At 44.2% G+C, this 22,241-nt stretch overlaps 2 protein-coding genes across 5 annotated transcripts; one reads left to right on the top strand and one right to left on the bottom strand.

Annotated features, from left to right (window-relative positions):
* The first annotated feature begins 11,659 nt into the window (after positions 1-11,659).
* Positions 11,660-18,044, top strand: LOC125551187 (transcription factor TGAL4). 4 transcript variants are annotated; one of them, XM_048714349.2, is made up of 13 exons: positions 11,660-12,075; positions 12,201-12,415; positions 12,792-12,994; positions 13,510-13,628; positions 13,765-13,953; positions 15,149-15,205; positions 15,302-15,361; positions 15,458-15,535; positions 15,699-15,741; positions 15,861-16,132; positions 16,330-16,572; positions 17,026-17,168; positions 17,696-18,044. In XM_048714349.2, the coding sequence occupies exons 2-13, from the start codon at positions 12,285-12,287 to the stop codon at positions 17,775-17,777; spliced, it is 1,620 nt and encodes a 539-aa protein (XP_048570306.2). In that variant the 5' UTR covers positions 11,660-12,075; positions 12,201-12,284; the 3' UTR covers positions 17,778-18,044. The 4 variants fall into 4 exon arrangements, with proteins under 4 accessions (XP_048570306.2, XP_087374152.1, XP_048570304.2 ...); XM_087518026.1 differs by having other exon boundaries at positions 11,662-12,075; positions 13,768-13,953; XM_048714347.2 differs by having other exon boundaries at positions 11,662-12,075; positions 12,789-12,994.
* A 513-nt stretch (positions 18,045-18,557) lies between these two features.
* LOC125553722 (uncharacterized) lies at positions 18,558-19,984 on the bottom strand. The gene is made up of 2 exons (XM_048717454.2): positions 19,190-19,984; positions 18,558-19,042 (listed from the first exon to the last, which is right to left on the bottom strand). Exons 1-2 carry the CDS (start codon positions 19,728-19,730, stop codon positions 18,864-18,866), a joined length of 720 nt encoding a protein of 239 aa, XP_048573411.1. The 5' UTR covers positions 19,731-19,984; the 3' UTR covers positions 18,558-18,863.
* Positions 19,985-22,241: the final 2,257 nt, after the last annotated feature.

Genomic DNA, 22,241 nt, shown 5'->3' with positions numbered 1-22,241 from the left:
ATATTTCATATTAAAATTATATGAGAGGAGATAATATGACTTCTCCAAAAATAAATGAAATGTTGGAGGAAAAATATTAAAATCAATTTGTATTTTTATTTGGGGTTTTATCGCTATTTTATTTGAATTAGGAAAAATACGCGTTTTTCAAAATTGCATTAGAGGCCCAAATAAATGTTCACCTTGTCCGGCATATTTTTAGAGGATAGGTAAAATTTATTTCAGGACTTTTGGAGTCCGTTTAGTATTTCTTTTCTTCGTTTTTCTGCACGGAATTATTTTTAAAAAAAAGTAACTGACCTAACCGGGTCGTGTCCGCCTAGGACTCCTGGCCCGGCCGGCATTCATAAGCCGGGATGCCCGACCCCCAGCAGCCTAGTGCCCTGCCCGAAACCCTAAGCCGACGCCGCCCTAGCGCCGCCGCCGCACCAGTCGCCGCCGCGCGCTGCTGCTGCCGCCCCGCCGTGCCGCACCGCCACCCGCGCCGCTCGCCGGAATTCGCCGGTGTTCGCCGCAGCCGCTGCCGGTTTTCTTCGCCGGTTCGGTTTTTCTGGTAAAAACCCTAGATCCGTTTTTTTAATAGATCGGTTTGGTTTTTATTTTTTTCCCCGGTTTAGTTATTTAGTAAATGCCCGTTCGTATGTTCATTTTAACGAACGGTTTTCACCCGTTAACCGTAGACAGCGAACGTTCGTTTGTTAGCCTGTTCGTCAGTTTTCTTTTTCCAGGGTTTTTCCGCGATTATTTTCGATCGCGATTTCTGCCTTGTTTTTCGTTTTAGTTTATCTTTTTGCTCGTTTATCGGAATCAGGCGATTCTAACGCCTAGATCTTCGTCTCGAATCCCTATTTCTGTTTAACCAACTTGAACAAGATTTTGGTACTGTAAAATTTGACTTTAGTCTAGATTAGTAGTTGGATCTTGTTTCTTTCGCAGTTTGAGTTTTGTTGCTCCGTTTGATTTGATTCTTTTTGCAAACCGGAGTTCTTCAGTTGAACTTTCTGGTTAGATCTTCTTATTTGAGATTTACCCGTGCATCTTTGCTTGTTTTCTTATGTATGCTATTGTTTGTTTGCGATAGACACCCGGAGTGCGAAGCGTGCTACTACTAGTCTTTAGGATTTGCAGATCGTCGGCAAGGCAAGTAACACTTTGATCATACCCCTTTATCACCCAGTTTTTATGCATTAGTTTCAACCTTCACACATTGCATGAGTAGGATCTCTTAACATGTGGGTCTGGGAAGTAGATAATGAGGTAGAACATATTACCTGTTTTATTATCAAACCCTTGGGAGTTACTTCTACGTTATGCTTATATTGCCATGCTATGCTCGTAGACGTGGTTTGGGTTTGAGTGTATCCATGACAGATGTGAGTTGTTAATTAATGGGTCAACTTAAGGTGGCAACTTTTAATACACATCTGGGTGGATTGCTTGTGGGCTCCTGGAGAATCCAGGGTTGTCCTAGGATATCCCGGAGTACCCGTGTGATCATCCTACGGTCCGCCACCCAGGCTCAAAGGGATCATAAGACTATTCATGCTAGAAACTTCCGTGTGCAGCCACAAGCCATTATGGTCTCTGGCATAATTGAGTAAGTTGCGTGAGTTCTTGAAGAGGTGGACTAGCAGATGTAGGGGATTGTAGGTGTACCAGTCCGCCCAGAGTAAAGAGCAAATGCTTCTGAAAGATTGTGTCTCGGTCATCCGTTTCTCAAACACCCTGTAGTGCGAGAAATCCAACGGAGGAGATCAAGTCTTGTGGGGAAAACTGCGCAAACCTCTGCAGAGTGTACAAACTAATCATGGTTAGCCGTGTCCCCGGTTATGGACATCTTGAGTATCTGGTTCTTGGATTATCATATGGATCTCATCACTCTAAAAATAATTTGTTGGGTTGATAATTACTTTTAATTGGGATTGAGTTGGAGGAACCTTCTCAATATTGTTCAACTACCATGATAGTTAAATAAAACATATTCCTTTGTAGTAGGGAAAAATTGGCTTTTCGCAAAGCATATTAACCATACAGCCTCCACCAGCCATATATGCATATAGTGATAGCTTTTATCTGTTCATTACTCTCCTCATTGCCAGCATATTCCATGTGCTGACCCATTTTCGGGCTGCAATGTATCATGTTGCAGACTTTTCAGACGAGGAGTAAGGTGCGATAGGTCGTTTGTCATGCACTCAGCCATGCCGTTGGAGTTGATGGACTCACTTTATCTACCAAGCCTTCCGCTGTTATCGTATTAGATGGCCTTAAGCCATATTTATTATAATAAGTTCTCTCTTGAGACATTCGATGTAATAAGTGTGTGATTGCCACTCTGTTATAAATCCTTCGAGTACTGTGTGTGTCAGCATTACCGATCTAGGGATGACACTGAAGCACAGATACTTGACCGTTTGAGGTCGGGTTGCTACAGCCCTGCATCGCACACGCAACTAAAATATGAACCGTGTTTGATGGCTCCGCCATCGCAAACGTTTTGCACCTTTTTACGGTTCTTTTACACCACCGTTTGCGATTATTGCATCGCAGACAGTTTCGTCGAAGGGTCTCTGACCGTAGTGTCCCGTTAGCAGCATCCTGCAGTAGTGATAGTTCATCACGAAGCTTTTATAGCTTGGTGGCAGTGATTGAAGAATTTGTCAATGACACTACCATCAGGAACATTAACTCCCAGCTGAGTCTAGTGGTTATGGTACCCAGACATTCTGAGTATGTGTTCACTAACAAAACTATTCTCCTCCATCTTGCAGCTATAGAACTTGTTGGAGACTTCCTATCTCTCAACTCGGGCATTTGCTTGAAATATTAACTTCAACTCCTGAAACATCTCATATGCTCCATGACGTTCAAAACGTCTTTGAAGTCTCGATTCTAAGCCGTAAAGCATGACACACTGAACTATCGAGTAGTCATCAGATTTAGCTTGCCAGACGTTCATAACGTCCGGGGTTGCTCCTGCACCAGGCCTTGCACCTAGCGGTGCTTTCAGGACGTAATTCTTCTGTGCGGCAATGAGGATAATCCTCAAGTTACGGACCCAGTCCGTGTAATTGCTACCATCATCTTTCAACTTAGCTTCCTCTAGGAACGCATTAAAATTCAAGGGAACGGTAGCACGGGCCATTGATCTACAACAACATAGATATGCAAAAACTATTAGGACTAAGTTCATGATAAAATTAAAGTTCGATTAATCATATTACTTAAGAACTCCCACTTAGATAGACATCCCTCTAGTCATCTAAATGATCACGTGAACCATATCAACTAAACCATGTCCGATCATCACGTGAGATGGAGTAGTTTTCAATGGTGAACATCTCTATGTTGATCATATCTACTATATGATTCACATTCGACCTTTCAGACTCAGTGTTCCGAGGCCATATCTACATATGCTAGGCTCGTCAAGTTTAGCACGAGTATTCTGCACGTGCAAAATTGTCTTGCACCCATTGTATGTGAACGTCGAGTTTATCACACCTGATCATCACGTGGTGTCTCGGCACGACGAACTGTCATAATGGTGCATACTCAGGGAGAACACTTATACCTTGAAATTTAGTGAGGGGTCATCTTATAATGCTACCGCCTCTATTGGAAAAGGCAGTGCCTAGGAGGCGCTTAGGCACGCCTAGGCGCTAGGCAATGGCCAAACGCCTCGCCTAGGGCATAAATGGAGGTCTAGGCAGGGCAAGCAAGGAATTTCCTACCCAAGCAAGAAATCATGCCACATACTGCACTGATATGCCAAACGGGTTATATTCCAATGGCAGTAGATGGTAATTAACTTATTTATATGGCCTAAAATAATATCAACACCCATATAATAATCACAAATACACTACAAGTAAAAAATATATTACCGCCTAGGCCATGCCTAGGGCACTTAGGCACCGCCTAGGCACTAGGCGAAGGCCAATCGCCTCGCTTACGCCTACCGCTTTTTCCAACCTTGGCTACCACCATACTAAGCAAAATAAGATGCATAAAAGATAAACATCACATGCAATCAAAATATGTGGCATGATATGGCCATCATCATCTTGTGCCTTTGATCTCCATCTCCAAAGCACTGTCATGATCTCCATCGTCACCGGCTTGACACCTTGATCTCCATAGTAGTGTCATGGTCGTCTCACCAACTATTGCTTCTACAAGTATCGCTACCGCATAGTGATAAAGTAAAGCAATTACATGGCGATTGCATTTCATACAATAAAGCAACAACCATAAGGCTCCTGACGGTTACCAATAACTTTTACAAAACATGATCATCTCATACAATAACTTATATCACATCATGTCTTGACCATATCATATCACAACATGCCTGTTCCACGTTTTACGTGGCTGCTACGGGCTTCTAGCAAGAACCATTCTTACCTACGCATCAAAACCACAAAGATTTTTCATCAAGTGTGCCATTTTAACCTTCAACAAGGACCGGCCGTAGTCAAATTCGATTCAACTAAAGTTGGAGAAACAGACACACGCTAGCCACCTTTATGCAAAACAAGTTGCATGTCTGTCGGTGGAACCGGTCTCATGAACGTGGTCATGTAAGGTTGGTCCGTGCCGCTTCATCCAACAATACCGCCGAATCAAAATAAGACGTTGGTGGTAAGCAGTATGACTATTATCACCCACAACTCTTTGTGTTCTACTCGTGCATATCATCTACGCATAGACCTGGCTTTGATACCACTGTTGGGGAACGTAGCATGCAATTTCAAAAAAAGTCCTACGATCACGCAAGATCTATCTAGGAGATGCATAGCAACGAGAGGGGGAGAGTGTGTCCACGTACCCTCGTAGACCGAAAGTGGAAGCGTTAGGTTAACGCGGTTGATGTAGTTGAACGTCTTCACGATCCAACCGATCTAGTACCAAACGTACGGCACCTTCGAGTTCAGCACACGTTCAGCTCGATGACGTCCCTCAAACTCTTGATCCAGCAGAGGGTCGAGGGAGAGTTCCGTCAGCACGACGGTGTGGTGATGGTGACGGTGATGTGATCCGCGTAGGGCTTCGCCTAAGCACTACGACGATATGACCGAAGGAGTAAACTGCGGAGAGGGGCACCGCACACGGCTAAGAGAACAATTGTTGTGCTTTGGGGTGCCCCCTGCCCCCGTATATAAAGGAGTGGAGGAGGAGGCTGGCCACCAAGGGGGCGTGCCAAGGGGGGGAGTCCTACTAGGACTCCACTCCTAGTAGGATTCGGCCCCCGGTTTTCCTTTTAGGGAAAACTTTTTTTGCCACTCTAGTTTTTTCCCACTTTGCTTATGCCACTCTAGAATTTGACATTTCACTTTTGCCACTCTTAGCTTTTGACAATATATCACTTTTGCCATTCCATGGCAAAAGCAAAAAAATTAGAGTGGCAATTGTGATACATTGTCAAAAGCTAAGAGTGGCAAAAGTGAAATGAAAAATTATCGTTTTTGCCGTGGAATGGCATTTGAGATGTATTGTCAAAATTGAAGAGTGGCAAAAATGAGATGTCAAATTCTAGAGTGGCATAAGCAAAATTGACAAAAGCTAGAGTGGCAAAAACAAAGTCTCCCCTTTTCCTTTCTCATTGGAGGGGAAAAGGGAAGGAGAGGGAGAGGGAAAGAGCAAAGGGGGACGCGCCCCCTCCCCCTTGTCCAATTCAGACTCCCTTGGGGGGCGCCACCCTGCGGGCTCCCCTCTCTTTCTCCCCTATGGCCCATGAAGGCCCATTACTTCCCCGGGGGGGTCCGGTAACCCCTCGGTACTCCGATAAATATCTGAAACGCCCCGAAACCATTCCGGTGTCCAAATACTATCGTCCAATATATCAATATTTATCTCTCGAGCATTTCGACACTCCTCGTCATGTCCGTGATCTCATCTAGGACTCTGAACAATCTATGGTCACCAAAACACATAACTCATAATACAAATCGTCATCAAACGTTAAGCGTGCAGACCCTACGGGTTCGAGAACTATGTAGACATGACCAAGACACATCTCTAATCAATAACCAATAGTGGAACATGGATGCTCATGTTGGTTCCTACATATTCTACGAAGATCTTTATCGGTCAAACTGCAATAACAACATATGATATTCCCTTTGTCATCGATATGTTACTTGCCCGAGATCTGATTGTCGGTATCCTCATACCTAGTTCAATCTCGTTACTGGCAAGTATCTTTACTCGTTCTGTAATGCATCATCCCGCAACTAACTCATTAGTCACATTGCTTGCAAGGCTTATAGTGATGTGCATTACCGAGAGGGCACAGAGATACCTCTCCTATACTCGGAGTGACAAATCCTAATCTTGATCTATGCCAACCCAACAAACACCTTTGGAGACACCTATAGAGCATCTTTATAATCACCCAGTTACGTTGTGACATTTGATAGCACAAAAGGTGTTCCTCCGGTATTCGGGAGTTGCATAATCTCATAGTTAGAGGAATATGTATAAGTCATGAAGAAAGCAATAGCAATAAAAGTTAACGATTATTATGCTAAGCTAACGAATGGGTCTTGTCCATCACATCATTCTCTAATGATGTGATCCGGTTCATCAAATGACAACACATGTCTATGGTCAGGAAACTTCAACCATCTTTGATTAACGAGCTAGTCAAGTAGAGGCATACTAGGGACACTCTGTTTTGTGTATGTATTCACACATGTACTAAGTTTACGGTTAATACAATTCTAGTATGAATAATAAACATTTATCATGATATAAGGAAATATAAATAACAACTTTTATTATTGCCTATAGGGCATATTTCCTTCAGTGAGCTGCGTTGGGATTTTCTCGAAGAGGAGAGGATGATGCAGTACAGTAGAGATAAGTATTTCTCTCAGTTAAGAACCAAGATTATTAATCTAGTAGGAGAACCACGCAACACCTCATTACCAGTATCTACACACAAAATAACAAATACTTGCACCCAACGCGAACAAGGGGTTGTCAATCCCTCGACGATTATTTCCAAAGATTAAATTTTGTAGTGATAGATAAATGTATAAAGCACAAAATAAATAAAGAAAAGAAAAATTGCACCAAGGTATTTTTGGATTCTAATATATGAGAAAAATAGACCCGGGGCGATAGTTTTCACTAGAGGCTTCTCTCTTGAAAATAGCATACTATGGCTAAACAAATTACTGTTGGGCAATTGATAGAAAAGCGAATAATCATGACGATATCCAATGCAATGATCATGTATATAGGCATCACGTCCGAGACAAGTAGACTGACTCCTGCCTGCATCTATTGCTATTACTCCACACATCGACCGCTATCAAGCATGCATCTAGAGTATTAAGTTCAAAAAGAACGGAGTAAGGCCTTAAGCAAGATGACATGATGTAGACAAAGTAAACTCATGCATGAAAAAAACCCATCATTTTATCCTTAATGGCAATGATGCAAATACGTGTCATGTCCGGTTGTGTAACTAGGATTGAGCACCGCAAGAACGAACCCATCACAAAGCACCTCTCCCGTTGCAAGAAAAACCAATCTAGTTGGCCAAACCAAATCAATAGGTCGGAGAGAAATATGAAGCTATAATAATCATGCATAAAAGAGTTTAGAGAAGACTCAAATAATATTCATGGATAATCTGATCATAAACTCATAATTCATCGGATCCTAAAAAACACACCGCGAAAAGTGATTACATCGAATAGAACTCCAAGAACATCGAGGAGAACATTGTATTGAAGATCAAGAGAGAGAAGAAGTCATCTAGCTACTAACTATGGACTCATAAGTCTGCGGTAAACTACTCACACATCATCGGAAGGGCATCAATGTTGATGTAGAGCCCCTCCGTGATTGATTCCCTCTCTGGCAGAGTGCCGGAAAAGGCCTCCAGATGGGATCTCTCGAGAACATAAGCTTGCGGCAGTGGAAAAAGTATTTTGGGTGGCTTTTGTAGGTTTCCCGAGTTTAGAGAATTTATAGAGGCGGAATTAGGTCAAACGGGTGAAGGTGGGCCCCATGAGCCACAAGGGTGGACCTACCCCGTGGGAGCGCCCTGGTGCCTCGTCAGCTCCTCCTTCATCTTCTGGCTCTCTCCCGAAGCTTCTAGGGTCTCTTTTGTTAAAAAAAATCTCCAAAAAGTTTCGTGGCATTTGGACTTCGGTTGGTACTGATATCCTGGAAAACAAAAACAGACAAAAAACAGCAACTGGTACTGGACACTAAGTTAATATGTTAGTACCAAAAAAATGATATATAATTACTTGTAAATGCATATAAAACATCCAAGATTGATACTATAATAGCATAGAACAATAAAAAATTATAGATACGTTGGAGATGTATCAACCATGTTGGGTTTTATTTATCTTCGGGGCTTATCCCGTATCGCATACAAGTCTGATGATTACATCTGTGAGGATCATGAGAAGCTCTGGAGAATAATAGAGAGATTACAACAAATCAAAATATATCTCCTAAGAACCTAACCGTGTGGCTGCCATGACTGTAGGCAGCTGGAAAATTTCCCTCCCTTACTCTAAATATAATGTCTATAGTCCATCATTTAGAGCTCCCTTTAAAGAAATAAGGATAAATGAATGTTTAGAGTATTTGCTAGAGTGATTTTTTTGCCTCTTAGCCCTTACATTGGCGGTTTCAATAAAATAACGGTGCTTTTAAAGAATCTGCTAGAGTTGCTCTTACACTTGAGGACATCACTCCCGCCTTAAGTGGGAGCCAAGAAACCAATGCCATAGAGGCACTTAAGTTGGCGAGTACATTAGGTCAGTCTACTTTTTTTTCGATAAAGTGCGTTTTATGACATAAAAGATTTAAGTATTACACCTAGCCTCTGCATAACTATTATGCACACAGCCGAAGATCAGCAAACTTTTTTATTTTTATTTAATTAATTTATAAGTTCTAGAAGTAAGATTTGAGTAATTTACATGCAGCGTCTAAAAACATTATTGACTTTTAGTACAGTAATAAATCTCTCAGAAAATGTGTTGATACCAAAACAAAATATGTTTCATGTATATCAAATAGAGCATTAATGCAACTCATAAGTTGTTCCCATAGCAAAAAATGTCCTGATTTTTTTTTCAAAATGTGGCATGAAGATTCCTTTGTCATCGGTTGTAGATATAATAATGAATTCTAAATGTTTTAAAAACATGTGTCTGTCAAAGGACTGGGTTAATTTGGCGTCGCCAGTAACAGTTGGATTTTTTTTTTTGCGAATACAGTAACGGTTGGATGTTAGTTACCGATCATGCAAGGTTCACATGCACATGCATATGCAGTTTAAATTAACATGGCGATATCTTGCCTTGGCACGTGCGAAATTAATGTGGTTATCAACAATATACTTTTCCTTTTTTTTGAGCATCAGTATAGACACAAGCGCGAAACTGAGCCGCCATATCATCTTGAGATTTACGAAGTCACCGTAGGCGCCTCGTCGTCGACGGGAACGTCTCCTCCCACTGAAAGCGCATCGCCGGAAATCCTGAAATAAATCCAGGAATAATGCGAGCACCAGGATTTGAACCCTGATGGGTTGGGAATACCACTGTCCACCTAACCAACTCAACCACAGGTTGATTCGCAATATACTTTTCCTTTGGTGGGAAGATTAGCTAATCATAGGAATTCTAACTCAGTTAGCTAAACCAACGGCTACTAGAATGCCCATGAAATTGGTGATATATATGCATGAACGTGGCCAAACCAACAGCTTGAAACAATCATGCATGAGATTTCAACCACTGTTGTAGCAGCTATATACATACATATATTTAAAGGCTTCGCCTCCCTAGGCATTCTCGTTGCTTGGAGCATATGGAGGCACTGCAACTCCGTAGTTTTTGATTCTGCTCGCCCCTCCATCGATCTGGTGATTCAGAGTATACTCGATGAGACACGGGCATGGGCCCTCGCCGGGGTCAAGGGTCTTGCGGCGATCACACAATTCGAGCCACCGTAAGCGTGCATCTGCTTTGTTTCCGGGCTGAGCACCCCGGTTTCCTCTGCTCATCGTAGATTCATGCTTGCCCTCTGGTGTATAAGTTTGTATCTACTATCCTGTAACTCTTGTTCTCCTATCTATCAATGAAATGATACGCAGCTTGTGTATTTACGAAAAAAAAATTAACCACACCCAAACTTGCCATTTAAAGGCTTACGACGAAATGCCATAAGATAAACGAAACCTGATATTCTAGTAGCCAGGTTCATGCATGCATATATATATATATATATATATATATATATATATTATATATATATATCACCCAATCCAATCATATAAATCCTCTATGATTTGTAATGTGTCGTGCACATTTTTCTGTGCCAATCATTGGCAAAGAAAATAGTGGGTGAAGAGCGCAGACAAAAATAAATACTTTGACAGGCACAGCATAGATTAAGCAATGGAATACTTTGATGCATCTCCCAAGCGTGAAACTGAAAGGGACATCTGTTCTACTAATTCCAGCTAGCTCCTCTTCACCAATCAAAAGGAAATGCTCCGTGCTTGCTTGGTAAAATGAAATGGTGGTAACTGAAAAGGGGTCATGCACGGTAGGATTTACACTTGCGGATAAAATCTATAGCTTCTTTGCAAACATCCGATGTGGAATCACACAATAGTGGAGCTCACTTTCTGTTGATTAATTTTCACCACTGTAGATTGTGCAAGTAAAGCACACACTTTCCACTGGTTCAGGTGTGTGCAGGGTAGCTGTAGGGCAGTGGTGGTACCTACCCGGTACTTTTGAACCCGTTCAAGCCACAACAAAGACCAAGTGACTAGAATGCCTTTTTTTTCTTTTCTTGTTCTTTTTTTCAGCACGTAGATGAACACATCAAAGCATGAAGTATTGTGAATTTCAGTTCATGGACATGTAAATCATGTGTATGTGTATATAGGAGTGGGAAGAATCTCAATATCCACCCCATCAATGTCAGGTGAACTAACATTACAAACATATTTGCTACCCCTCACTGATTGATTGGATACTTAGCGATGGTCTGAGGAATTAAATAAGTTTGCTATCCATTGCTGCGTGGAAATGGATATTATTGGTTTAGGTATGGTTTGACAAGGCATGGATGTTGACTCGTTAACAGGGGACAGCGCCAAGCTAATTAAATCCAGGAAACCCCAAGGTTTCTCACTTACTTCCCCAAGCAAATGAAATAATTGCAAAGGAGTTGTTAATATACTTTGTATGTATAGAGGCAGTCTTCACATAAGGTTGACAAGACGTTTATGACTTTGTTCACAACTGAAATGTCTCGTGATTATCCGCGCGATTGGTTAAGTTGTATATAATCGTATGTAGACGGTGTCAAGGTCTAAACAGGGGATTAAGATGGTCATCGCCCGCCGATCGAGTAGAAAAATGGCCGATCAACAAAGCACAAATTTTCTTCAACAGCGCATAAAGAATGGATACGTTCTCACGGTGTAAAAACGTAAATTTTGTGCCCCCCTTTATGGACATTCTTTGAACCCTTTGGAGAATGGATGGAGAAAAGAGAAGAGAGAAGGGCTGGACACGGACATGGACGCATAAAATAAAGAAACTGCTGCGGGGCCAGCCAATGGGAGATGGCAGTCAGTTCCAATGCGATAAGAGTGCAGTCAGGGAGAGGGAGAGGGAGAGCGAGGGTGGCTTCTTGACAAAAGCCCTTCAAGTCAAGACAAGACCCCTACTCTACTATACCACCTTCTTCCTCCTCCCTCTCTCTCTTTCTTCTCTCCCTTTCTCTCTTTCTCTCTTCACAGTTCAAGAGAGAGACCAAAACAAATTAAAGCAGGCAAGAAGGGACAAGATCCTCTCAACTGTGGGATTAGCAAGCGGTACACACGCGCCCCACAAGGCAGGCGAAACAGAGTGTCTGTCAGTCAGATGCATCAAGACAAGAAGTTGCAGGGTGCGTGAAGAGCAAGAAGAACACAGGACAGGAGAAAGAAAGAAAGAAAGAAAGAAACGGTCAAGCCGCCTGCTCTGCTCTGCTCAAGCCGGTCTCTTTTGTGCTGTAAAACCCAGTGCCCTGGTACGTTGTTTGTCTGCATCCTCTTCCTCGCTCGCATGCCTTCTCTTTGCTGAGGTAGATATATAGGCATAGGGGGGGTTGCCTGTGTGTGTTGCTCATGTGAGGTTTTCTTGTGCGGCATGCAGAAGCAAGGCAGCCAGGAGCGCAAAGAGTCTCTCTACTGGGAGTGGGAGGTCGAGGCAGCAAGAGTTTCGGCTTGGAGGTCGAGGATGGAGGAGGCCAGCAGCAGTTCAGGCCATCCGAGGCACAGGGGTCCTCCTCCTCATCATGTGCTTGGCTATGGCGGCTTCCATGCCGCCATGGCCATGCCAACCAACTCCATGCCTCCCGCAGCCTTCTTGTAAGAGCAACCTCTTCTGTCCCGTCTCTCTCTCCCTCTTTCTCGTTGTGGTTTTGTTTTGTCTGTCATCTCTCTTCTGCTTCTTTCCCCTATATGGAAAACAATAACCATGATGAACGGCATGCACTTATTTTTCAAGATTTGGCAAACATGAATCCTGATTCATCATCACCTCTGGCCTCTGCATGCGTATTGCCTTGTATGGAGTTGTTTTTTGTCGGCTTGCTGTTCTTCATGCTTCATGCCTGCCGTCGATCCTGTGTGCGTCTAGATACACACATACATGCATACATACATAGGAATCTTTCTGTAGATATATCACGTATTTGGTGATGGCAATGTAATGGTGATGACGGTCTGTACGTGCGTGCAGCAGCGAGCAAGACGGAGGAGGAGGCAGCGGCGGCGCCTACTTCGGGGAGCTGGAGGAGGCCCTCATGCACCAGGTCGCCACGCTCAGCAGCAGCGGCGGCAGGATGATTTCGCATTCCCATTCCCAGCAACAAACTGCAACGGCCACCTCCACGGATCATCCTCATCGCCACCACCACCACCACCATGGACACAACCACGCCATGCGTACGTACACACAACACCTCTCTCTCTCTCTCTAGCCTAGCCAAGCGAGTCCAACAAGAGACCAAAGAGCACAAGGCTGCGAGCCACTTTACCGAGAGGTTAGGGCATCCTAGTCAAAAGTAACCATGCAGTGCGGCAGAAGTGGCAGTTGTGTGTGTGTTGCTTGTGATACCCTTCTCTCTCCCTCTCTCTCTCTACCCCATGGACCATGGTACTAGCTAGGTAGAGTAGTGAGTGTGTGTATGCATGTAGACTGCAGCAAGCCTCTGGCTCTGGCTTGGCTGGCTGTGCAAGCAAGCAAGCAAAAGCACAGCTCAAAGGGAATAACCCCCAAGGCCACTTTCAGTTTCACTGCCACAGTGGGCCCACGCGACCGCTGCTACCCCTACCCCTTTGTGATCACAGGCAGTACTAGCGCCGCAGCCTTTGCACTTCACACCTCTCTCTCTCTCTCTGCTGTTGCCTATTGCGATGCATGTCTTGATCTCCTCCTCCCCTATCATATCTTCTTGCAGCCTTCCCCAGTACGGTGGCTGATACTGCTACAGCGGCAGCGGCAGCAGCTAGGCCGCCTCCCACACTGGACATCTTCCCCTCCTGGCCGCTCGCTCTCCATCACCACCACACACCCAAGGTAAATAAATATACTACATCATTCAAGGACACGTACGTACTGCAGCAAAAAGATACTGTAGAATTACTACAAGCATTTTGCACCTAAAACTGTTCTTCACTGATGTGTGTATACATGTGTTTGTTTTCTGGGCCAGCAGGAGGGTTCAAATGTGACAGCAGACAGCACAGACTCAGAGAGCAGCAGCAAGAACAACATCAACATGGACTCATCGGATCATCACCAGCAGGAACAGCAACAGCAGCAAGGGATGGTAGGATTAGTCACCGTGGCAGGCCAGTTCCATCAGATTTCACAGCAGCAGCACCACCAGCACCAGCAGCAGGTACTCTACCACTGTGAATGGTCATACAGTATCAAATTCATTTAATGCATTGGCATATGCACTGTTGCTTGGCTTCCTGCGTGTCTTTGTTCTTTGCTTCTACACATTCTCCCCTGGCCATCATCATCCATCTCTCCTAGTTCTAGAGTAGATAGCTAGCCTGGTGCCATGTCAGTAGCTAGGCCACAACTTCCAAGATGCTCATGTAGCAAAATGCTTCTGCCATAGGCAGCACAAGAAAGAAAGAAAGAAAGAATCCATACGGTTGAGGCAGGGTGTGCATTTAAGATGTGTTGCTGCCCCCAAGATCTCCAATCCCAACATGTTAGGTGAACCTTTTTTCTTCTTTTCTTGTTTGGACCTATAGAAACAAATCTAGAGAGCTTGTTGGAATAGCAACATCTTCCTTCCATTCTAGGCACACACATATGGATAGATAGGTGATTAATGTAGAGGATATGTTAGATTAGAGCCTAGCTGCCCTGCCATTGGCATTGCCACTGCCATTGGTGATGCGATAGGAGACAAGGGATCATTCTTACAATATTGTCCCTAGCAAGAAACTGTGGCCTCAATTAGTTGGATGCTTGAATAATGCCACCCTGGGTCAGTGTCTGCTTTAGGTGCACGCTGCTTTCTGGTCAATTGGTGAACTGCCAGTGCCAGGGTATATGTATATCAATATTGTTGGATAGACAAATAAGCAAGACAAAATCTTATGCACTGATTAATTAATCCACGCTTCTTTCTCAAACAAAATATAACAATTCACACTCGGCTGAAAGAGAGCCCTGCAAATTAGGGGGCGACGCGACAGCAACACACCATCAGAAAAGAAAAGCACGGCCTAATATATACTATATTTTCTTTTGTCTGTTGTTGGAGTGGGTGGTTTCCACCAAATGTACATTGATGTTTCTTTATATGTGCTTGATGTAACGTGCATGCAGTAGAGATCATACTATATACTACTAAGTATTTGCTTGATTGCGCCATGGACACATTGTTCTTCCATCTCCCAGCTCTATCATACTAGTAGTGTTTTAAGTGAGCATGATGTGTCAACTGATTGCTTCTTATTGAAATTCTTCTTCTAATATGCAATGTCGTGACCCATATATTTGAGAGAGAGAAAAAAATCAACTAACTGATTTTAGCTTGTGCTGGACTTCTTATGGTCGCTTGTCATGTGCAGAAGATGGCAACAAGTTCCACTCACAGTGACAGGACTGGCAAGGCGCTTGATCCAAAGGTACCATCGAAATCTATGTTCCTGGAGCAACGCAATGCATTTGGTTTTGAGAATCTTGAGATTTATAATGAGTTCTTCTCCCTTGGTGGTTAGCAGACGACGAGGAGGCTAGCGCAGAATCGAGAGGCTGCAAGAAAAAGCAGGCTTCGGAAGAAGGTGGACCATGCTTTGTAATCTGAACTGAATTGGTGTTCCCAGCAATGAATTTGCCAAGTTATTGACCTTTGCATCTGAATTATCCATCATGTGTAGGCTTACATTCAGCAGCTTGAGAGTGGCAAGCTGAAGCTTGCTCAACTGGAACAGGATCTCCAGCGGGCTCGTTCTCAGGTGCTTCTCATTTCTGCAGCTAATTCACCATGTGCACCTCTGCATATATGATCACAAAAATCACTCGAGTTAGAAAAATATCATTCAAGTTCCTTCTATGCCAAAGTATCGAGCTAGGTTTTCATATTGTAAAGTGTGATATGAACCTGTGAGCTTTGTGTAGGGACTCTTGGTTGGAGGAGCTCCAGGTGGAAACTCCAGCCCTGGTGTGTAAAGTCAACCCCAGTATCAGCTCTCCTACGCATTCACTGATTATAATGTGTGGTGGGAATTTGGTTAAGATTTGGCATTGGACTGAATACGAACTGTGATATCTATTTTCCAGGTGCTGCTATGTTCGATGTCGAGTACAACAGGTGGCTGGACGACGACAGCAGGCGCATGATTGAGCTCCGGGGAGGCCTGCACGCGCACTTGCCGGATGGTGACCTCAGGGCCATCATCGACGACACCTTGACCCACTACGATGAGCTCTTTCGCCTCAAGAGTGCCGCTGCAAGGGCGGACGTCTTTCATCTCATCACTGGGATGTGGGCGACCCCAGCCGAGCGCTGCTTCCTTTGGATGGGCGGCTTCCGGCCCTCTGATCTGCTCAAGGCATGTGTCTCTAACTACACTGAACATTAGCAATGTTATTCCTAAAAAAATAGAAACGAAATCAACTGCCATTTTCATTTCATAGTTTCTAGCAAAAAAGGTTCATTTGATAGTTCAGGAACCAAATTGCCAAACAAACTCTCGAAGTGTACTAATGATATCCTAATGAAAGTACATACTTCCCACTGTTGCTGCAGACACTGGCACCTCAGCTTGATCCCTTGACTGAACAGCAAATGGTTGGCATCTGCAGCCTTGAGCAGTCATTGCAGCAGGCAGAAGAAGCTCTCACCCAGGGCCTGGAGCAGCTCCATCAGTCATTAGCAATCACGGTGGCAGGCAGCGGGTCTCTTAGCGACGATACCAACATGGGGAGCTTCATGGGCGACATGGCCGTTGCTCTCGGCAAGCTGGCTAACCTTGAAGGCTTTGTCATACAGGTAACCCAAGATGTGTCACTACTCTTCAAACTTGACCGTTATGTCAGTGTATGCTAGACTATTCACTCATCTTATTCAAGTTTGTAGATGAGCAATGAAGCGCCTGGTAAAACTTGTAGGCAAATGTAGCAACAATCTGCATTCAGGGGAAATTTATTGCTCTGGCCACACCTAAATCATTCTAGCATCAGTTCTGCTACTAACTGTGCCAAGAATAAGTAAACTTTTTAAACCTCATAAGTACATCCACTAACAGTGCAAAAAATAAGTGATTTGTCAATTTAAAAGGTCAATCTATCCACAATTCGCAAGTTATTATTCTTTTAAACTTCATTTGTTCATCTGGTTTATTTCAAAAAAGTTTATTGCTAGCATCTGCTGTGAGTTTTAGCTGCCAAGAATAAGATCACTGAGGCATGTACTAAAACAACATATGTGACATGTCATTTCCAGGCTGATAACTTGAGGCAGCAGACTCTTCACCAGATGCACAGGATTCTGACAGTTAGGCAGGCAGCTCGATGTTTCTTGGCTATTGGCGAGTACCATAACCGCCTCCGTGCCCTAAGCTCCCTCTGGGCTTCTCGCCCTCGAGAGTAAGTACCACACAATTCTTACCTCTGTCCTGTGATTAGTTTTCTTTTGCTAAATATGAAGTCTGCTACCTGTAGCTGTTGAAGTTATAGCCTATCTACAATTTAAAAAAAAATCTAAGTGCATATGATTGAGCAAGGGCTTAATAGAGGCGAGAATCATCTTAGTTTATAATACCCAGATGTGCCCTACTAATCAGCATGGAATCGACCACCCTCCTACCAGCAATCAAAACTCAAAAGTCAGCAGGCTTGTTTTCTACACCATAGCCTGCACTAAAACAAATGGCAAAAACAAGGTGCATCTATGGTGTGCAGAAAAAGAACTAGAGACGGTTTCTTTCACTTTTTCCTGGGATGCTTTCAGCTATCCCAGCCTCTGTTTCTTTTCCCTAGGATATGTTCGGCTATCCCTGCCAACTAACCATTTTCTGTTTTGGCCTAAAAGAAGCATAGGTTCAGCAGTTGTAGTACCATTTTTTTGGATCTATCTCTGATCTATTTATTGCTGGTGCATATATTGCCTGCAGGATACTGATGACAGATGAAGGCAATTGTGGAGAGCTAAGCATTGCAGCACATCCAGCTGAAAGCCAATATTCAGCCTACTGATTCAAATGTATCTTGGAACTAACCTTCAAAGTAGGAGCATAAGCAAAACAACTGGGAAGAAATTTTTTGGATGTAATGTAGCAGATATGTGAGAAACAGAGAGCTGGGAAACAAAGGAAGCTCCAGAAATGGGAGAACTTGTCAGAATGCGTAGAACTGTCATCAGATTTTCTTGAGTCAAATGGTTTAATGTATCCTGGAGTGAGAACAAATGGAGGACACCCAGAGTTCATTATTGAAATGGTACTTCAATTTGTGTTATTTTCATTACTTCTGGCTGCATTTTGTAAGAACACCTTCTACCATGCACCACTACCAAAATATCTTGAATTGAATAGGTGAGCTATCTGACAGAATTTGGAAAAAATATCACTGCCAAAAATGGGGAAAAGGTTAGATAAAATATAGTGAAACACTGACATTCAGTCACAATTTTTTATCATTAGGAGGGAACAAAGGGGTAATTTCTAAGCATGAGTACACAAACCTGTTCCAGATATCAAATTTAGTACCTCATTCAGAGTCTTATACTTCACACACTGCTGTTGAGTTACAACTGCAAACTACATTTGATTTTTACATCTGTACAGTTCAAGCACGCTAGTACCTAGATAGTACTCACAGGAAAAGAATTGTCATTTGAAGTTAAACCTTGCTACTCCCTCCGTTCCAAAATAGATGACCCAACTTTGTACTAAAGTTAGTACAAAGTTGAGTCATCTATTTTGGAACGGAGGGAGTACAATTTTGCAACACAGATAATAGAAACCAGCTTGAGGATAAGTTCAAGTTTCTTCCATTATAAACCAAAGTGTACACTGCACAACACTGATTTTGCTGTGAAAAGAGTTGCTTAGAGGAGCAACTACCACACATACATTGAACAAACACGTAAAAGAAAGGAAGGACTTTCCTGCGTCTTCAGGGGGGTAATGGAGGATTTCCTTGTGTCACACATGATTGACATGTGGAGGAATATTTCAAATAAAGAATGGCATGGTATTCCTATACAAATATGGCTTTACTCTGTTTTGGTTCTAACCTCACAGAAGAAGTATATGATGTAAGAAACAAATCAGCTCACAGCTAATTATCCTTTTTCTGGACAACTCGACTTTTGGACCAATCTTCCAAAGTTTTGCGGTGAAGAGCGTTCATTTTGATCTTCCTCCTTCCTCGGATGATGTTTTCAGCGTCTTTCCAGTTTTCAGCAACGCCGGTCGCCACTAGAATTGCGCACATGACACAGGCACTTCTTCCATGACCTGATGTGGTTGTAAATCATGCACAAAACAGATAGCCATTTTATCTTCATGTGGTGTCACTTGTAAATAAATACAACAAAATTACCAAACTAAGAATGGTTCGCCAAAAATAGAATGCAAACAAGAGAGGGGGGGATCATTGCTAACCAAATGCGCAGTGGACATAGACGGGCTTCCCCTGGGCTCTCTTCTCGCAGGCCCACCGCGCCGCGAATTCGATCTGGGACGGTAACGGGGCCCTGGTATCCCAAGTAGCAAGACAGACATACTCATCCACCTTCACAAACGAGCTCCTCGGCAGCTCACACGTGCAATCCACGACGGACGGATCCCCCGGAGGCAGGTGCTTTGCCATGAACGGCCAGCCCCCGAGGTAGAGCCCCTGGGCGATCTCGTCGTACACGTTCTCCTTCCTGAGGAACCTCTTCACCTTGGCGTACGTGCGTGCCAGCATCAGGAAGGGGCCGAAGAGCACGGCCGACCAGAGGGGGAACCGGCCAGACGGGGTCTTGCCCAGGATCCACGGCACGTTGACGGCGGTGTGGGACGCGACGGTGACGATGTAGGCGACGCAGCTGGTGGCGAGGATGGGGGCCGTGGCGGCGGCCCTCACGCCGGCCTGCCGCAGGGCGAGGGACGAGACGAGGAGCGCCGTCGCCGCGATGCCCGTCACCTTGGAGATCCCCATTGCTTGTCTTCGTTACCGAGGTGGAATCTGGCGTCGATCCGTTTGGGGGTAATGTCGATTGAATCGAAAACGGAGTGGATCAAGAAGCGATCTGGGTGTGGAGAAGTTACCGGCGGTGGCTGAGGGCGTGCGGGCGAGGAGACGGGAGGAGGGAAGAGTGGTGGGGAGGAGATGCGGTGGAGCGGGGGAGGAAGAGAAGGCGGGAAGAGCGGGGGAAGAAGACAGGAGGGACTCCCCGACATAGTCGGGTGGGTCAGAGACCCAAACATTGCTGCCATGTCACAAAAATGAAAAATCGGGTCATTCATTTGAAATGGAGCATAAAAATTGCTAAAGTTACTTTTTCGGAGATTTTTGGGGGAAAGTAAAATTTTTAAAACCAGACCCATCTCCACCTATTTTTTTTGGAAAAAAGGTTAAGGCACGTACTTACAAAAAGATAAAACTACAATCAAATATCTGGGAGTGGTCAAAGTCTTCTTCCTCTTGCATCCACCGACGATGTGACGTGAGCAAAACTCGATGCAGCATTTGGTTTCTGCCTCAGTGGAGCAAATTTTTATAAACACAAGAGCTTGTAAAAGCGGCGTCTGGGAAGTCGTCGATGCAGACCAGGAAATACCGGCCGCGCGCAATCTGTGAAGTGAATCGTCGCCCCGAATAAGAAAAACGCTGATAAGGGCTTGTAAAAACTCCGAATACCAGGAAAGCTAGCCAAATGCAGACAGGTCCATGGGAAACCTAAACCGACAGGATCTCGAAGGACTAGCCAGAGACATGGCCCCACGCGCCCTCCGCCGGCGACAATCACACCAATGGAAGGCGGAAAGTGCGGTGAGAATATTATACCTACACTAGGTCAGCGCCTCCGCCTTGCCACCCCAAACTATGAAGACTCCCTAAAGAAAAGTTAAAAAATCACCCATGCCACTACATGACATGTTCGGGTATGATGTCGAGCTCACAGTCGTTCAGGAGCATGCACTCACGCCCTCTTCTCTGGTAACCTAGCCAGGCTGAGCCGAAGTTGAAGATTGTCGCATTAGATCCCTCTGGTCACAGCCAACTTCACCAATGCCTTCATCGAGCATCGCGTGTTGTGGATCACACGGACACGCATCTCCATCTCGTCTCGTAGTAGCACTCCAACCTTCACAGTAGGCCGTCCTTGAACAGGATCTCTCCATCGGTGTTGTGTGGGCTTTTTGCCCGACACATGCTCGTGTGGCGCGAGCTTACGCCATATGTGACGCCCCCGCTGGATTTTTGCCTGAGTGGCGGAGAAGTCACCCGACTGGTGGATCCACGACAGGGGTGGCTCCAGCGACAGAGCTCAAGTATCCTCCCGGGACTGGTGGACCATGAGACTGACAGATGTCCCCTTCTCGTTCGAGTAGGAGTCTAGCTCCCAGTAGATGTATCCGGACTGGCCAAACTCATATCTGTCGCTAGTCATGTCGAAGATGGTCGGAGAGGTTAGGTTGGGGAGCGGGGGTGGACTAAAAATGGAGTGAATCGAGAATCACTAGGATTTGATCTAGAGTGGAATTAGGAAGGGGATTTGTGGCATCGAGGTGGACAGGTCCGACATGGCAGCCGCATTTGGGCGGCTCCAAATCTGTGGCACATATGAACTGGGTTTAAGGGGTGTCCGTAGCCTGGCTATATAAGAATATAATATGGGTTTGGGGGTCTGGTTGGATGATGTTTTTTATCAAGACGGTGTCCGAATTGTTTGATCGGACATATGAAAAGAAGTGTAGGGTCTGATTGACGATGCTCTTAGTTTCACTTCCAAGGTCTACACTTTCTCATACCATCACAATTTTGAAACGGTGGAGAAATATGCACTCAAATATGTGTGTTTTCGGTAGTAGTCACGAAATGAGATAGCACATAGTTCTGTTGTAGATTTCCACTTTCAAAAGGAGTCTAGTAAAACTAAATATTGCATACACTTCCTTTTTAGACTCGCTAACAATCTCCTCTCCCTTTGATGACCCACAAGTATAGGGTATCAATCGTAGTCATTTCGATAAGTAAGAGTGTCAAACCCAACGAGGAGCAGAAGGAATCTGTAAGCGGTTTTCAACAAGACATTCTCTGCAAGTGTTGTAAGATAGTTTTGATAGATAATTTGATAGCAAGATAATTGGTAACAAGTAACGAAAGTAGCAAGGTGGCCCAATCATTATTAATGCCAAGGACAAACCAGAGATACTTATTATAGTGATTAAAGCGCTTTTGAGGACACACACGAATTCATCTAGTTACTTCCACCACGATTCATCGACTCGTGTTCATTACTTTGATAAGTTAATATGTGGGTGAACCAAAGCTAAGGTGTTATTCTTACTTGACCAGACAACCTACTTATGATTACCCCCTCCCGCAAGGATCCGCAGACACAAGAGAAGAATTAAGATAAATCTAACCATAGCATGAAACATATGGATCCAAACAGCCCCTTACGGAACAGCTCATAAACTTGGGTTTAGATTTTAGTCACTT

The sequence above is a fragment of the Triticum urartu genome, chromosome 4A, assembly GCF_056163025.1.
Source record: "Triticum urartu cultivar PI428250 chromosome 4A, HENAU_Tu73, whole genome shotgun sequence".
Classification (NCBI taxonomy): Eukaryota; Viridiplantae; Streptophyta; class Magnoliopsida; order Poales; family Poaceae; genus Triticum; species Triticum urartu.
The sequence above is the reverse complement of the archived record's forward strand: the minus strand, read 5'-3'. Positions and strand labels throughout refer to the sequence as shown.

Bases quoted from the DNA above. Each gene is read 5' to 3' on its own strand.
- LOC125553722 (XM_048717454.2), bottom strand. From the start codon at position 19,730: ATGGGGATCTCCAAGGTGACGGGCATCGCGGCGACGGCGCTCCTCGTC. The intron at 19,043-19,189 runs GTTAGCAATGAT...CAACCACATCAG, and splicing joins CTATGTCCACTGCGCATTTG to GTCATGGAAGAAGTGCCTGT.
- LOC125551187 (XM_048714347.2), top strand. From the start codon at position 12,285: ATGGAGGAGGCCAGCAGCAGTTCAGGCCATCCGAGGCACAGGGGTCCT. The intron at 12,995-13,509 runs GTACGTACACAC...ATCTTCTTGCAG, and splicing joins TGGACACAACCACGCCATGC to CCTTCCCCAGTACGGTGGCT. The intron at 15,362-15,457 runs GTGGACCATGCT...CATCATGTGTAG, and splicing joins AAAGCAGGCTTCGGAAGAAG to GCTTACATTCAGCAGCTTGA.